The 14,923-nt window shown below is 36.6% G+C and overlaps 1 protein-coding gene across 3 annotated transcripts in view; it reads left to right on the forward strand.

Annotated features, from left to right (window-relative positions):
* Window positions 1-14,923, forward strand: part of arhgef3 (Rho guanine nucleotide exchange factor (GEF) 3) — a 60,157-nt gene that overhangs the window by 28,612 nt on the left and 16,622 nt on the right. For all 3 annotated transcript variants that reach the window (XM_039770725.1, XM_039770726.1, XM_039770724.1), the window contains 4 exons: window positions 1,902-2,072; window positions 5,677-5,739; window positions 6,327-6,423; window positions 10,831-10,907. In XM_039770725.1, the coding sequence (XP_039626659.1) occupies window positions 1,902-2,072; window positions 5,677-5,739; window positions 6,327-6,423; window positions 10,831-10,907 (408 nt within the window). The remainder of the gene's footprint in view (window positions 1-1,901; window positions 2,073-5,676; window positions 5,740-6,326; window positions 6,424-10,830; window positions 10,908-14,923) is intronic.

Raw genomic sequence — 14,923 nt, forward strand, 5'->3', positions numbered from 1 at the left:
CCTAAGAACTACCCATTTAATGACTGTCATGTTCATTTTTATGTTATATTGTTTTAGGATGGCACAATTACAGCTTTTGAAAATAAATGAATAAATATCCATCCATCCATCCATTTTCTAACCCGCTGAATCCGAACACAGGGTCACGGGGGTCTGCTGGAGCCAATCCCAGCCAACACAGGGCACAAGGCAGGAACCAATCCTGGGCAGGGTGCCAACCCACCGCAGGACACACACTAGGGCCAATTTAGAATCGCCAATCCACCTAACCTGCATGTCTTTGGCTTGTGGGAGGAAACCGGGCGCCGGAGGAAACCCACGCAGACAGGAGAACATGCAAACTCCGCAGGGAGGACCTGGGAAGCGAACCCAGGTCTCCTAACTGCGAGGCAGCAGCGCTACCACTGCGCCACCGTGCCGCCCCATTTATATTATATTATATTATATTATATTATATTATATTATATTATATTATATTATATTATATTATGGACGACACAGTGGCACAGTGGTAGCACCTCTGCCTCACAGTAAGCAGACAAGGGTTTGTGTCCCAGTTCCTCCCTGCGTGGAGTTTGCATGTTCTTCCTGTGTTTACATGGGTTTAATCCAGAGGCTCCAGTTTCCTCTAACTGTCTAAAGACATACAGTTTAGGTGAATTGTTGAAATCAAATTGTGTGTGCTTGCCCTGTCCAGAGTTTCTTCCTACCTTGCATCCTGTGCTAGCTGGTCTGGATTAATCAGGTTAGAAAATTATTATATTATATTATATTTGACTTTTGACCTGAATTGGATAAAGCAGGTTTGCGAATGTTATCTTATGTTATATTATATGAGACAGATTATTTTCTTATGTCCCATATTGCCAGGATAGCCTCCTGTTCCTATGACCCTGAGGTGGGTGATGGTTATGCTACGATAAATGTACGGATAGATGAGCATATTATGTAAGTTTGATTAAGCACGTTTGAAACTAGATAGATGGTTGGAAGGGTTAATATTGTTATGTAAAATGTAGCTATGTGGGTCTATATTTATCCATACTGCCTCAAATCAGAGATAAATTCTGAGCAATTTTATGCTCTTTCCACATTTACACAGGTTTCTTTAGGGAATTTTCCTTCTCCCACGAAACAAATGCATACCATTGACTGTCAGACAACCTGAAACTGAAAGTGTAAAAGTGATCTGTAAGGAGCTGACACCAACAACTGGGTGTGCTTATGCCTTGCACTCATTGCTTCTCTTGAATTCATAATGGGGTAAAGAAAATGGATTGATTATAGTATTTCGTCAGACCATGCACTTTACTTGAATTAATCAACAGCTGTAGCTTTTCTCACACAGTCAATTGTTAAAGAACTATAGGAGACAGATTAAATGGATATTAAGGTTTGGGGTGAAGAAAGCTCAATTTAGAATTTTAATACACATACTCAGTTCAAGAACTCCTTCCAGTATTATGTTGTTTTTACTTAATGCCATCACTATAAACTATTAAACACAGACGTCCTGCAAGTCCCAGTACACAGTTCCCAAGCATTTAGGTTTATGGGTGTGTTCAGATGTACTCTAAACCCTGTGAAAGATGGGTGGAATGCTCAGAGGAACTCTTTGTAGTTGAGAAGAGTCCTCCTTCTGAAACAATAGGATGAATTCACTTTATGGATTATAGGCACATTATGGTGTTTATGACTTAAGAGCTCATGCTGACTCTTTTTCCTTAGACATAATGACTTCATTGTGATTACTGAGAGAAGAAGAAGGAGAAGAAATGAGTGATGATCAGGAACCACAGTTAGCCAGTGTTTTTAGGCACACACATTATTTTTAATGTATTTGTAAAGCAATCAGCCCAAATATCTGCATAAGTGATTGACAAATGTTTCTGTCTTCACAGCGCTCCATTAGCTTTCGAAATGAAAGCCGAACTGAACTTCTGGCACCCAAGCCTTGGTCTCGGAATGCACCCCCTGCAGTCACAAAAAGGCGGGACAGTAAGCTATGGAGTGAAACGTTCGATGTTCGTGTCAACCAGGTGCTGACATCTAAGGAAATCAAACGACAAGAAGTAAGCTTTGCTGTGGTGTTATGGCTGCACAGTGAACCTGGGTATAGGTGTATGCAAGTTGAGAAGTTTGCATGTAAAGACTAACTTAGAAACACAATATTTCAGTAGATGAACAATTTCTTAAACAGAAATACGACCCAGCACAGTATTCCAAAAGCCAAAGATAGCAATCAGTTATCCTGGGCCTCAGACCAACATTATAATGTACCAGTAATCATGAGTATGTCCCATGGCAGAGCTGTGCCCCTACCAGGGCAGATTCATGACTTCAACATTTTGCTGCTGCGGCATTTCGATGGTACATTAACTCGAGGTAATATACAAGAAAGTCTAACCAGCTTTGTTTTAACTCACTTAGCTACTTTTTTACTTAAAAGAGCCATTTGTTTCAAGTGTGAACCTTTCATGCAACATTAAAACTACAATTAATAGGGCAGTGGAGAAACATGAATATATCATTGAATAGGGTTTAGAATACACAGAAAATCTTTGGAGGCAGTGAGGCCTAGTAACTACGGAACCAGACTTTAAACCACAAGGTTTGTCCCTTCAGTCTCTGCATGTGACTCAATATGCAAGCCATTTATCCCGAGTCTGTGAAACAAACAGCATATGCAAACAGTTGTATGCTGGCCCATTGCTTTTAAAGCATCTTGCAATGATGTCTATTGCAGAAAGATAATACATAACAGAGAGGTTCTTTTGTAAGAACTACTATTTTAGTACACCAGAAAAATGCCAAGCTAATTGGTCTGAATACATATTTGTAACAGCTAAAGGGTACTTAGGCCATTTCTCCAGTATGTTTTGCCGTATACAAAATTGAACACAGTCCCTTTTTTAAATTATTACATGAACATTGCAAATTGTCATAAAAGGACAACTCTTCTGACCAAAAATATGCATTCACAAGGACTGTTTTTTCCCACTGGAGCTTTTAACAAATACAGGGGGCAATAATATCTAATTGACATAAAATCAAACATCACAGTTACACGCAATAATAAGCAGTGAAGTAGTACTGAAACCTGCTTGAGCCATGGGTTCAGATGGAGAGAACTGCAATAGAATTTTAACAGTGTCTTGACATTCACATGAGACCACGTTATTAACAGGCTCACCTTTCTTTGCTTCTGCATTTCTGAAGTCAGGACGTGCTTACTGCACACCTCTTCCCTTGCCTCCCACATAACACTTAGTTATACAATCCTTATTCTAAGTTCTTGCCCTTTAAAAATATATGTTCTGTATCACTCATTTCCACCTCACAATGAATTTGAACCTTCTTTTTTGAAAAGATCAAAAAAGCATAATTTGTACCAGTGTCTGTGTGGTGGCATTTCATTAAGGTTGTTCACCTGTAACCACCACCAATACCACTACGTCTTTCCCACAAATACCTTTTACATCAGGCCCTAGAAGAGACAGACAGTCCATGTGTATGTGACAATGTATATGTATCTGTAATAAAAAGGTCAAAGGTTTGGTGTCCAAGCTAGGATAAACCCCATTTAATTCACGTTGTTGTGCTAAATGCACAAGGAGGCAGCAGTTGTTAAGTGGAAACAGAATCACAAGATGTCAAAAAATAAAATAGCAAGCAGCAACTCAAAAGCAGAAAACCAAATGATTAAGCAAACTAGCTCAGGACATGAAACAAGAATCATAAGCAGGAAACAGTGTGGGAGATTGAAAATCAAAAATTTGAAAAAAATACATAAATCGTTAAATGATAAACACAGTCAAAAAGCAGAGCAAGAACTTTGAAACCAGGGATTCAGAAACAAAAATAAATGCAAGCAAAGGTCAATGAAGGAAACCTATCATGGAAAAACTGTGTATGACAGTGATCTTAAATCTGTTGACTCGGTGATGTCACACGTTGCACACATTGGCTTGGCCCAGCATAGAAATGACAAAGTAACCAATCAACATAAATGGTAAACGTGATGGTGCCCATGCGAAAAACTAAATGTCATTTCAGGAGAGGCATTAATAATTTTCAGCATTGTGAAAATCACATCAGGCACAAACAATATGTAATCAAAACGTTCCCTGACCTTCAAAATCTGTAAAAAGGGGCCTTGATGATTTTTAACGACCAAGGGAAATTTATATATATATAAAAAAAAAATCCTAATCATGACACTTGCAGCCAAAGTGTCATGGGCTTCAGGGAGTGGCCTGCTCTGTCTGTCGCCAGTTCTAACAATGCTCCTCTATTTCCTGTGGCAGTCTTCCTTATATTTAGTGGTTTAGTGGAAGTGAGGTCAGTCATTTTCAGGCGTGTTCTCCTCCACTCTAACGATCTAAAAGGAAAGTATGTCAGTAACTGTGCAATCCTCCTTTTTCCCCTCAGTCTCTTCTATCATAAAGTTCTGAGAAGTACTCACTAAATAAACATTTCTGACAATGTATATGTATATGTACATACCGTTTATGTATAAGTACATAATATATGAGTTAGTCAGAGTTTTTCTCAAAGATCATTGAAAAAAACAGCGAAAGTCAATAACTATTAACTGTCATTATCTCCTAGTGCCGGGTAAAACACAACTGAAAGATATATTGCACAGAGTTGTCATGCTGGAGCATAGTCCACATCATTCCATTTCAAGATAGTGTAAACCACTGCCTAATTTACAGCAGCTGGAGAAGAAAAAACAAAAATTCAAAATAAATCTCAAGGTACACCCCACTTGTTTTACTGCATCCTAACACTCAATGTAACTTTAACTTTCAATAATGTAATAATAAAATCACTAAACCACCCCTCGCCATGCCATTTAATAGACCAATGCCATTTGTTTAATGACACCAGAATGTGCATCTTTTTTAACATCATACAGTAACATTCTGGCTAGGCACTTTACATTAGGAAATGAAAACATATTAAAAAATATCAGAAAGAATCAATGTATCATAATGTGACAGGGAGAAAGAAGTTATTAAACTTCTCACATTGTATGGGAGTACAACTTTCAAAGTGTTGTTTCTGATATACTGATTTCATAATAATGTTGAAAACTATGTGGGGGTGTCCATGTGGCTTGAAGGATTGACATCCATTGTGCTTACTGTATATCCTTGAAACACCTCAGACTGCAAAAAATATGATTGCTGCCCTCCAGAGATACTGTCAGAACCAAACTGATTTGGGGACTTTACATACCATCCTGTATTGCCTTTAACTAGCCTTTACTTGGACCATTGCTACAATATGGCTTGTCTGGTAAAAATTCAACACATGAATTTGAATTATAACGGACAAAATTAAAGTAAGTTCTTAAAACAAACTATCAGCTTAAAAGGGTTTAAAGAAGTTTCTTTTTTTCATTTGTTACCATGACTGGCATTATAGGTGCCCGACTGCTTTTAAAGCTATGGCTTCTAAAGACCATTGATGGTGCAAAATCGTTACATACACCACATAAGGGGTAAAACCATTCATGTAGTCATTAAGTAATACTCAAAGAACCCTTGATGTCTTAGATAATATGGCTGGGCCATTCAATGACAACATTTCAGTAGCATTAATAGTGGGAAGTCGGCCTCCCAACAACGAGACTTTTACAAGTGTGTGCTGTTCATTTCTTTCCTGCAGGCAATTTTTGAACTCGCCCAGGGAGAGCAAGACTTGATTGAAGATCTGAAGCTGGCTAAGAAGGTAATGTACTTGGTAAAATCAAATGGTTTTATTTTAAAGTGTGAGGTTTCAAACATAATACCTAGCATAATTCAAGCGGGCTAAGGTTAAAGACAATGTATTTAGACAATGTATTTAACTTGAAGGGAATCAGTCCTGGGTGGCATTATTTCTAGAGACATGGATGTACACAGAGTGTGGTTTACATGCTCTATCCGTGTGTGTGTGCTGGTTTTTCTCTGAACACTCTCATTTTCCTCCCAAATCTCAAAGATGCATGTCATGTTAGTTGGTGATTCCTAATTTATTCAATATGGCATGTGTGGACATGATGTGTGAATGAGTGTGCCCTGTGGCACATTTGCTCCCCATCCAGGGATATTTACTTGATTGAGCCCAGTGCTGCAGCATTGGGTATGGCTGCTGTCATTCTGCAAAACACTTTTGCAGTTTTTCACCTGCATTTTAGAAAGTAAGGCATTATATAAGTGCAGCACATGTACTTCCTAGCATGTCTGATAGTCTGATATAAGTCACACAGGAGCTTGTGGTATGAAAAATCATCATTTCCTTCCTTTACTTTAATGGCTGCCTCTTTTTCTACACAGGCTTATCGTGACCCCATGCTCAAGTTGTCGATTATGACTGAACAGGAACTCAATCAGATTTTCGGCACACTGGATTCTCTTATTCCACTTCATGAAGGTAACATTTGTGACTCTGACAAATCAGGCTACTCACAAGTGCATGAATGATATTCAGGCAGCATGTTGGTCAGTCGTTATTGCTGCTGCTTCACAAGTCCAGATGATTGTCTGGGTGGAGTTTACATTTTATCTTTGTGTCTATATACTCTGGCCTTCCTCCTACATCTCAAAAATGTGAATGTTAGCATAATTTATCATAACAAAACACAGCATGCTTATTCCAATTCAGGTTCATAGACGGATTGCCTTTTCCAGTAGCATTAAGTCCAAAATGAAAAACGGCACTGAACAGAGTGGCTGTCTATCACAGAAACCAATGACTCGCACAACCACACTCACAGTCTAATTTAGAGTCACTAATTAACTTAACAAACAATTTCAGAGTGTGGAATTCAAACCCATGATGCTGGACTGATTAAGTGGCAGCGCCACCCACTGTTCTACTGGGTTGCCCTGTGAGGTTGATTTGTGGCTCTGTTTGCTCCATGTGAATGGGGTTGGATGTGTTTCTGAATGTTTTCTGTATCACCTGATTTGCTGCACCCAATGGTATTGGGATACGTTCTGACTCGATGTGAACCTGAATCAAATTGAGAATGATACTGTATCTTATGTTGTAATAATCCCCATAGTGCTTCTTCGTCATACTTCTCCACTGAAAGTCCTTGCCTGTTATTACCTCATTACTACCCCACCTCAGGAATGTAGGGCTAAAATGGTCTCTGAGTATATTATGTTTTCATGTATATTTCATAATATGTCTACCCAGTTTTTTTTTCTCCCTGATCCCAAAGACATGCATGTAAGGGTAACTGGCAACTTTTGAATAACTTGGCATGAGTAAGTGTAGGTAATATGCCATATGACATAGTGATATGCTATCATGAGTTGGTTCCTGCAAAGATAAGATGCTTTTGTGACAATGAACTGAAATACAGTAAATGGGTCTGATAATGGACAGATGCAGTTGTCTTATTCCTGCCATACCACCAATACTACTTATTCGCTTATGTGCAAAGCCCACATTCAGATTACTGTCACTTACTTATCTTTTTCAGAATTTAAATGATTGGTTGCACTGCCACAAGTAAAACTGTGTGGCATATTTGCCAAAGGTCAGGACTTTTAGCTTGGATTCCTACAGCCAACAGTTTGTGTAACTCTGGTCATATATCTGGCCTGCACTCCAAGTTTAAAAAAATAATGTCATGTCTAGCACATGACTTAGTTCAAATTCAATGTATCTAATTCTTAACAGAGCTAATGCCTGTACCAACTTTTCAAAAACTCACAACCTCCTACACACACATGCATGAATACACTAACAGACATCTCTCAAAAAGTTAGAATTTTGACGCCATCTTTCCCTGTCAAAGCTGTTAAAGAGAGCCCTATCCACACAGACTCAAGTCTGTCATGGCTGCCAAAGGTGCATCTACTATATACTGACTCGAAGGTTTTGAACACTTAATGTGATTGATTATTTTGTGCTTTATATATTTGTAATGAATTTCAACCACTTTGCAGAGATGTGTTTTCATTTTGACATTAAAAAGTCTTTTTTCTGTTGATCAGTGTTAAAAAAGCCAAACTAAATCCACTGTGATAAATCACCTAGCACCCTCAGGAACACACTGTCAATGACTGTTCTGCTGCATTTGCAGTTTCATTTGGCCACTCCATATAAAAGATATTCTCTTTCAGTCGCTTCCCCTTCATATATTTCAAAATAAGGTCTTCAGGAATTAGCTTAGTTACTTTTACCAAGAACTGTAAACCCATCGTCTCCTGTTTGTGGTTCAAAAATTTCCCCTAGTTAAAAAAATATCACCCAATGAAAAAACATTCATCATCTGTCTCTATGCTGTTTGCATCCTTTTGTGGGCAGTGCCATCCCATATCATATTTTTGAGATGAAAAAAAGAAGTGAGGTGCTTTTATGTTTTGAAGTATAAGCCAGATGAGGAGAAGCCATGATTTTATACTTTTAAGCTCAGCTCCTTAGTTGGCAGAGAACATTTCCCGCCTGCCTTCAAGGCTGTATATATTTTATTGGCACCGTGCTCAGGTTTCATAAAGTTGTTCACATATTTTCTTAGAACAAAGGCTTTCCTAAAAGCTTGTTGCTATGGTGACACTATGAGTATGCACCTGGCCAGGTGTTAGACATCCTGGCTCAGAGGTCTGCCAGCTTTCATACCTACAGTTTTTAAAGTGGTAGCTTTAAATTAGAATTAAATATCCCTTTAATATGCCATTACACTTCTGTCTATTGTTGAGCTCAGTTTGAGCCCCAGAGGACTGTATGGAGACTCTGGGCCAGGAATGTCAAACTCATATCCTGAAGGCTTTCATCCCAAATATTTAATTAATTACTAACAAACAAATTTAATTAATTAGTAGCAAATTAGTGCTACTAAGGTAACAGACTTCATTTGAATTAAGTTGCTTTAGGATTTACAACTTATAATTGTTTCATTTTTTCTTAAGTAGCTGCCAAACAAAAGTGAGATGCAACATAAGTCAGCAGATGACCAGCTAATTCATGGGTCTCAAATAAATTTCCTTGAGGGACACTATTTTTTCTCCGGCCAGTTTCTTAATTAGAAGCCAACTCTTGATGTTAAATAAATACAATATTTAATTTTATAGCTTGTTGGTTCTCTCACCAGGCATTTTCAAAACTGTTTATTTTATTTTTCTTGAGCACTCCTTCAACACATTTCATGGCTCAGAAAAAATAACTCAGGCCTTCAATTTTGTTCTTCTAACAAAATTTATTGAACTGCATATTGTTTGGTGGCCACAAAAGTACAAATGGGATCAAGTTATCTGGTACTCTGTTGAATCACTTTGTATTTTAATATTGGCATATTCTGGAAACACGAGGTTTCTGAATCGCAAAAAGCAAATTACTCAAAATGAACACAAAAGAAGAAATCTGAGATTGATACCTTTGCTCTGAACTATCCTGGCAACATGTGGTACAGTGCAGGAATCAAACTGGCTTGATATACCAGTCCATTACCAGGTACAGGAACCCATGCTAAAGCAGTTAGCCTAACACACATATCTTTGATATGTGGCGAAAACATAAAAACATAAACTCCATGCCAAATGTGATCAGTCCCAGGTCCCTTAGGCAGTGAGGAAGAGGTATTAATCATACGTTTAAACAGTCAAAGATGAAACAAAGATCATCTAACAGCCAGCCGTCCAAGACAAAATAAATCTAAGAAGCATTTCAAATAGGGAAATGTTAGATCTTTTCAACTTAGAGGAAAAAAGGCTTCTGCCAAAACAGTTTCCAAAACATCAAAGTGCTCTTGGTCCTCCTTTGCAGCCATGACACTTATCTTCTATAATTAATATTATTGTCTTTCTCAGGGTCACAGTAATTTTTATTTTCTGTGTTCAACATCATCTGTATAAACCTTTTGAACATTCATTCATTTTATAATCTTCAAACCAGCTTCTTTGTGCCTCAGAACATAAAGCATTGTTTCTACAGAAAAAAAGTGCTAAACATAGTAAGCAATGAAAATAAAATGAAAATTAGCTTAGTCTGTCGAACACAGTTAACTTGATCTAAGTACTGAAATGCAGGTAACTCCTTTAGTAGTCTCCAAAGTATTTGGATGAAAACCCATAAAGATCTGGGAAGACCATGTAAACTCCACACTGACAAAGATAAGATATAAGCTCAGGACACCGGATCTGTAAAATAGCAGCTCAAACCATTAGTCTGCCATGCAGTTCCTAAAGGTATTATGAAGTAGGGCGAAGATATGAAGTTGACCTAGCAGCATAGCATCATATCTGATGTGTTATGGCAGCTAGATTAACAAGTCTGCTTGGTAGGACACAATCTACAGTACATGTTATCATTGCATGCATTTTGTATGTCTAGGGTACACTAAGGCAAACAACCCATGTAGCCACCCATACCCTGACAACTTAGAACAGACAGTTTTAATGAAATGTGGGGAGAAAACTCTAATGAAAACAAAGAGAATGTTTTAACGCCGCAGCGGCACTTTTTAATGAAGGAAGGCAAGATGGGACCACAGTATGCTGGTTCCTGCAGTCCAATTGCAGGCTAATGCTAATCACTCTTTGATGGAAATTGATTCCTGCTACATCCAATATTTCTGGGATATGCTTCGCCCTGTTATAAAAGTACATTGAACTAAATGGGGTAAAAAATGGAGGAACTGAGGAGTGAATAGTATCAGAATTAGTATACAACATTTGAATGGAGAATAACTAAATGACTTCCTGTAATTAAAGTCCTTCACACAGCTTGTAGCATCAACTTAATTATTTTCTAAATACATTATGAAAATTTAGAAATATTTGAAATGTTTCATTTCATTCCTGAAATCTTAACTTATGTTTTATACAGACCTGCTTAGCCGTCTTCGACAGGCCAGGAAATCAAATGGATCAACGGAACACGTTGGAGACATCCTGATACGCTGGGTAAGGAAATTTTTTACAAATATGAGATTTTGGGTCTTGTTGTGGTTGCCTCTTTGGAATTTCACACTAAAACTTAAAAAATCCCAAACCACAAAGAGACCAATGAATACCATTTTAACTTGGCTGTAACATCCAAAAAGCAATAAGTGAATTGAATTACATTATTAAATTAATCTTTATTAAAAATAAAATTTACAAATAAAATTGGGTATAATAAAGTAATAAAAAGGGAAGTAATAATAAAAAACAATTATAAAAGTGTATTAAATACAATAAGGAAAGAGCAAAAACTCAGCAGAAATGATTTGTCATTAATTAACAATACATGCAACAGCACAATTAAACCACAATTCCCGATACTAACCAAAACTCAACATCTTAAAATCAGTCCAATAAATCCAAAACACCAAAGAAGCTCACCAAAAGGCTAAGCACCTCTATTCGCAAACACAAAAAAACTACACTACACTAAAACTTACTATAAGTAGATAGCCACTACATAGGAACATCTTATTATATTAACTCCTCAGCAAACAAATGACTCTGTAACATCCTCTTTCATTGGATCTTAGGGGACAACTGAGGAATTCACAATGACTGGAGGCCCTGCCCCTTTAGGCTCAGTCTTAAGAGAAAGTAAAGAAAAATAATTAACAAGAAGTGAACATTAAAAGAGAAGGAAAGGCAAAGTATGTGACAGAGTTCCAAATACACCAATACAGATCTGAATGTACCAAATGTCCACAAGAAAATATTTAATATTTATTTAACAATTGTCTGTCTAGTATATTAAAAAAAAGTTTTCTGTTGTGTCTGCAATATTCAGCCTTGACCACTCCCCTCCACACTGCTCACCCAATCATTACTTCTGCAGTTCACGTCCTCTCTCCGTACCACCCTGTGACACTCTCAGTTCTAACTCGCTCTTCAACGCTGTCAGTTATAATGGCAAGACAAAAAAGCAAATTATTTATTCAAGAAAATCGAATTTTAGATCACGATAGAAAAAGAGCGGTAAGAGCTGATAAATAACGTCAAAAAAAGAAAATGAACAAAAAAGAGCTGCATATAATAAACATCACGAACAAAGAGAATCGTCCCATAAATGAAAAGAGAAAAATATCCCAAACAATATGTGAACAGAAATGCAAAAAAACAATGTTTATAAAATGTAAGTTAGAGGATAAAATAATTCATAACACTGTTTTTGATGAGGTGTTAATGTAATTTAATTTTTTAGATACTTTTTATTACATTTTGTTACATTTTACGTTTTTACTTTTTCTTTTTACTTTTTTTATCGGTATTTAAAACAGACAGTTGTAGTGAAATACTCCAGTAACTGATTTTTCTATCTATAATAACTAAGCACCTCCCATACCCCACATACTCTTCTATATACCATCTCTTTAAATACAATCACTTTATCTATTAGAGGAGTGCCCTGAAACCCTTCGAGCAGCTCAGCCACGAGATAGTGGGTGCCCAGCACCCACCCCGGGGGTTGGCAAACGAGGTGACCAGCCTCCTAGTTAATAATTAATAACAAAATAAGAATTACAAATAATGGAGAACAAAAACAACTAAATATATTTTAGAAGGACAGGAACACTGTAAATAGAAACTAGCAAAGAAATGAAAATACAGAGAACAAAAAGAAAGCTGTTAATAAAGAAGACAAAGTTAAATGTAAAACTGAGAGAATTAAAGGTCAAGACCAGTCATCCTAGTAAAGTAGGTTTTGCTCTTAACTTTACAACTCTAATCATAGAACAAGCAAAGGTCATGAATTCCAAAAAGCCAAATTGAACAAGAAATAATCTTTGAAGTAAATTGAGTGGTCTGCACTTAAAGAGAAGGGAGCCAGAAGCACAGAAGCTAAAACAAACTAAATTCATAGCAAATGGTTGTGTCAAGTAAGAGTTTTTTGTAGGCCTATCAGGTAACTTTGGCCTCAGTGACCTCAGTATCTGGGCTGATATGTTAGTGTAGTTAATTTTTCCTTTTCTTCTAATCATTTCTGGGCCTCTGTGTTCTCCCAGGAGATCATAACATCTACATTTTGTTTTTATCCCATTTCCACAACCCAGCCTTCGTCAGTTAGGACTGTAGAGTGTTGAATTAATTGAATGTGAAGTTACCATATTCCATTTTGCTATACTTTGCCCATTTATTCTGTTTTTTTACCGTGCTGTTGTATTATGGAATTATTTTTGTGATGTCACTTGCATCCTCAAATTGGATAATTTTACTTTTGCTCTGCCGTATTGTAGTTAGTCACCACATCTGATTGCTGCCAGGTGACTTCCAGATGTTCAATTCATGACATCATTCGAGTACCACAATTTAGGATGGCTGCAAACTATCAGCAGGATCCCAGACTCTGGATTATAAAAAAAAAAACAAATTTAGAGAGATTGAATCTTATCTTTCAATTATGGGTAATGATTAACATTTTGGATTTTAGATTTTTTTTTAATTTCCTTTAATTTGTCATTTTCTTCTTGACTCAGTTTTGAAGAATTCTTTGTGTTTATTTTTCCAGATTAGTATTTTATAGGAGTTTTTTTTATTTACTCTTCTTTTTATTTTTTTAATCCTTAAGCAATTGTTTATTGACAATTTTAGGCTTTATTCTTTATAATTTTTTGTTTAATAAATTAATATTACTGTGTTGGGTATATTGTTGTTGGTTTCGGGCTTCTTGTTTGGAAAAATCACAAATCAGACCATTTTGAGGCTGAGGAGGAGTTGGTGATGATAAAAGTGAGATTTTAGTGGAATCGAAAAAAGTGTAAAATACGGCAGGTTATGACAGTACATTTGTGTCAATTTCAAATTTCTTTGTGAGGTGAAACTGACTTATCCCTCTAATCTCAATTGCCTTTTTATGGGATCTAACAATGTCTTTATTTTGGAGTCTTATACACTCTAATTTCCATTTCTGGCCCTGTAATTTTCATAGCAATAATATTTTTCATCATGTTTGATAGATAGATAGATAGATAGATAGATAGATAGATAGATAGATAGATAGATAGATAGATAGATAGATAGATAGATAGATAGATAGATAGATAGATAGATAGATACTTTATTAATCCCAAGGGGAAATTCACATAATTAACATTTCCCTTTTCTAAACCATTTTGGTTATCGTGGGAACTTCCATTTTGGGGAAAGGCGTCTCTGTTGTTAACAATTTGTTTGTGTTGCCACCACTCTCCACTCTCCACCCTGCATTTTTTAACTTGCACTGCATTTTTATCACTATTTAATTAATATTGTTTTTATCAGTATGCTGCTGCTGGAGTATGTGAATTTCCCATTGGGGATTAGTAAAGTAACTGTCTATCTATCTACCATGTGACATGACTTCTGGAAGTAGCATAGTGTGATGTCATCACCAAAAGCCATGTTGACCTTGCAGTACAAATTTCAGATTGTGTATTCAAGCAAAAAATTTTGAGGTGTTAATAACAGTGAAGACTTAAAGGAAGCTGATTTTTGCATACACTTTACTCAGATTTCTGTTTAGAATTTTGGGCTTTAGCAGTTTCATTATATCTGAGTTTCTGGGTTTTAACCTCTGCCTGTTAATTATTTCGCTTTTCTTCTTCAATTTCCTGATCACTTTGCCTCCACACTGCCTGATTTTTATTGTGAGAGGACAGTTGACATCCTTATATCATTTTTGATACATTTTAAGCAAATGGCTGCAATAATTTAAGCTTCATTCTCTTTTTGGAGAACAGAAGGCTCTTTGCTTCAATACAGCAATGAGTTCTGTTTCATTCATTCTCTCGCTCTCCAATGTTGGCTCATAATATGTGCCAGTATATCAGGGTAGACCAGAATCACATTTTCATCAATAGGTACTTCTGTGGAGCTAATGGAATTAATAGATATATTCTGCTAGACACACTTAAGTGGCTAAAATACAGGGCAAATTTGTCATTTTAGGCTACATTGCAAAACAAAATTAGTAAGGAAGGTTTTTTTGACATTGTTGTATG

The sequence above is a fragment of the Polypterus senegalus genome, chromosome 12, assembly GCF_016835505.1.
Source record: "Polypterus senegalus isolate Bchr_013 chromosome 12, ASM1683550v1, whole genome shotgun sequence".
Taxonomy (NCBI): domain Eukaryota; kingdom Metazoa; phylum Chordata; class Cladistia; order Polypteriformes; family Polypteridae; genus Polypterus; species Polypterus senegalus.